The sequence below is a fragment of the Ammodytes marinus genome, assembly GCF_949987685.1.
Source record: "Ammodytes marinus genome assembly, chromosome: 15".
NCBI lineage: Eukaryota > Metazoa > Chordata > Actinopteri > Uranoscopiformes > Ammodytidae > Ammodytes > Ammodytes marinus.
In genome coordinates, this window is record NC_137219.1 from 1506338 (window position 1) to 1508837 (window position 2500).

At 43.6% G+C, this 2500-nt stretch overlaps 1 protein-coding gene across 1 annotated transcript in view; it reads left to right on the top strand.

The window, feature by feature from the left end:
* Window positions 1-324: 324 nt before the first annotated feature.
* LOC307261597 (protein jagged-2-like) overlaps window positions 325-2500 on the top strand; it is a gene marked incomplete at its 3' end in the record, with an annotated part of 32279 nt that continues 30103 nt past the window's right edge. The window contains exon 1 of the mRNA XM_080042178.1: window positions 325-691. Coding sequence (XP_079898304.1) covers window positions 620-691 — 72 coding nt within the window. The 5' untranslated portion in view covers window positions 325-619. The remainder of the gene's footprint in view (window positions 692-2500) is intronic.

A 2500-nucleotide genomic window follows, 5' to 3' on the forward strand; every position in this document is an offset into this window, starting at 1 on the left:
ATATATAATTACAAAAACTAGGAATAAACTGTGTGTGTGTGTGTGTGTGTGTGTGTGTGTGCGTGTGTGTGTGTGTGTGGGTGGGTGGTGTGTGTAAAGCCTATGTACTATATGTGCGGTCCTCCCCCTTCGGCTTGTCCCGCCCCTCTCTCCACTGATTGGCTCATAACTTCCGAATGTTCCACCCCAGGCGTGCTCTGATTGGTCCGCCCACCTGTCTGTAACCATGGGAGCGCCGTGCTCTGGTTTGGGGCAGCAGACACGCACAGCCACTGCTCTCCTTCATTCACTGCTGTTTAGTGCGTCGAGCTGTAGTGGAGAGACGCGAGTGTGCGAGACCAAAGCCAATACATTTAGCCGTGGTGCTTGTGGAAGGAGCGCTTTTTTTTTACCCCCCTCCATAGCGCTATTCATCCCCGGGAATAGTGTGTCAAAAACGGCGTGCATGCCTTGGACTTGGATGCCTTGGAACACCATCACAATACGGATATAGCGGTTCTTTTTTTTTAAAGGCTGAATTCTTCATATTTTTTTGGACTGATTGAGATTTGAGATATACATTTTTTTTTTTTTTTTTTTCATTTTTCCTCATGGTAACCAGCAGCGGACAGCCGGAGACATGTGGACTAACCCGGGGAAAGTGCACCGCTTCTCGCTAGTCTGTTTTATTCTCCTGACGCTGTGCGCAGAGGTGAGAAGAAGAAGAAGAAGTAGAAGAACTTTTATTTCACTTCATTTCAAAATGGAGATTATAGTTAGCCTATTTATATTGATTTCACTCAAACAAATGCTTGAGAATTTTTTGTTGTCAGTTTGTTTGAATGGCGGGGTTGAAATTCTCGCCTTAATTGAATTTCCTTCTCGTCAGTTAAAGCATGTGATACTGTGAATTTCTCAAATTGAGATTCTGTCGTGCAGATAAATGAGTTTTTTTTCGGTTCGTATAGGCTCATCTACCTTTTAAAACGGTTATAGCCCAACATTAGTCTGCCTGTTTGCGTGATACTAGTAGAAGGTGCAAGTTGTAGGCTATAGCGATATTTCCCTTGAAGTCGTCATGGTACATTTTGGGAAAGTTTTGGAATTTCACCAAACGATCGGTGCCAATATTGACTGCGTTCATGTGGGCTTTGCCTGACTTTTAAACGCTTGATTAAGCTAAAATACATTTGGTTAAATAGGTTCACTTTTGCAGTAACACTTGCATGGAACATTTTCTATTTGATCTAATTGGCAAATCGCAGTAAAATCGGATTGAAGTCGGATTGTAAGTCTTGTTGAGTGTTTGACTGCGGCCAGAGATATGCAGACTGAGCTGAATTGGAGTGGTGGTGGGTCGCGTTATCCAAACCTTGAAGTTCAACTGTGCCAAAATGTACAGTAGGCTAGTGTGTGTATGCGTGTGTGTGTGTGTGTGTGTGTGTGAGAGAGTGTGTGTGTGTGTGTGAGAGAGAGAGAGTGTGTGTGTGTGTGTCTGCAGCAGGGTGACTGTACACCGCAAATAACAAGTTGAGGTCGCACCATTCCCTTCACACTTCTCATGCTAGGAGATAACTGCGCTTGTTTTAAGCAGAAATGTGAAATATTTTTAGCGACTTAATATCAGAAAATAAATCAGGAGGCATTTTTCTTTAACAGATTGTTACTACCATTTTACACACACACACACACACACACACACACACACACACACACACACACACACACACACACACACACACACACACACACACACACACTTTGATAACTTGCATGAACACACAAATAGACGTAAATAAATAGGCCTAGTCTTTATGTGGAATGTCATTTTGGAAGAAAATAATTATATAAATGAGTCCCCCCGCCCCCCAATACATTACACACTTAACAAGCAATACCATGGTATCAATGAGCACTTTAATGCCATTTGGACTGCACACGTTTGCAATGAATGTATGAGTAATATACAGAATGTGAGTAGGCTATATGAGTGAACGGAATGAATGCATGACTTAGCCTATTGATTATCTATTCTCTTGAGTCCGGGGCTTGAGTGCACCTGCATTGTGTCGTATTTGTACAATGATTTCAAAATAGATGTTAACCACTTCCTTTAGGACTATTTAGGTCCCCAGGTGTCCCAGTCCACGCGCGCGCGCGTGTGTGTGTGCGTGCGTGCGTGCGTGTGTGTGTGTGTGTTGCGCGCGTGTGTGTCGCTTTGTGAAAGTGGAGATTCGCAAGTATTATTTGGGAAAATCTGTCAAATGTGATGGATGTGTGTGTGTGATTGTGTGTGTATGCGTGTGTGTGTGTGTGTGTGTATGCGTGTGCGCGCGCGAACGTGCGTGTTTGCGCGCGCTTGTGCGTGCGTGTGTTGTCAAAAGTAGATTTTTAAGAATAAAAAAGTTGCATTGCCTACAAGTTTCAACATATTTTGAACATTTTCCACATTTTGCATGCCATTCATCATCCAACACCGCCATATTAACCCAGGTATCCCCTCCCCCCCTCCCCCCTCCGT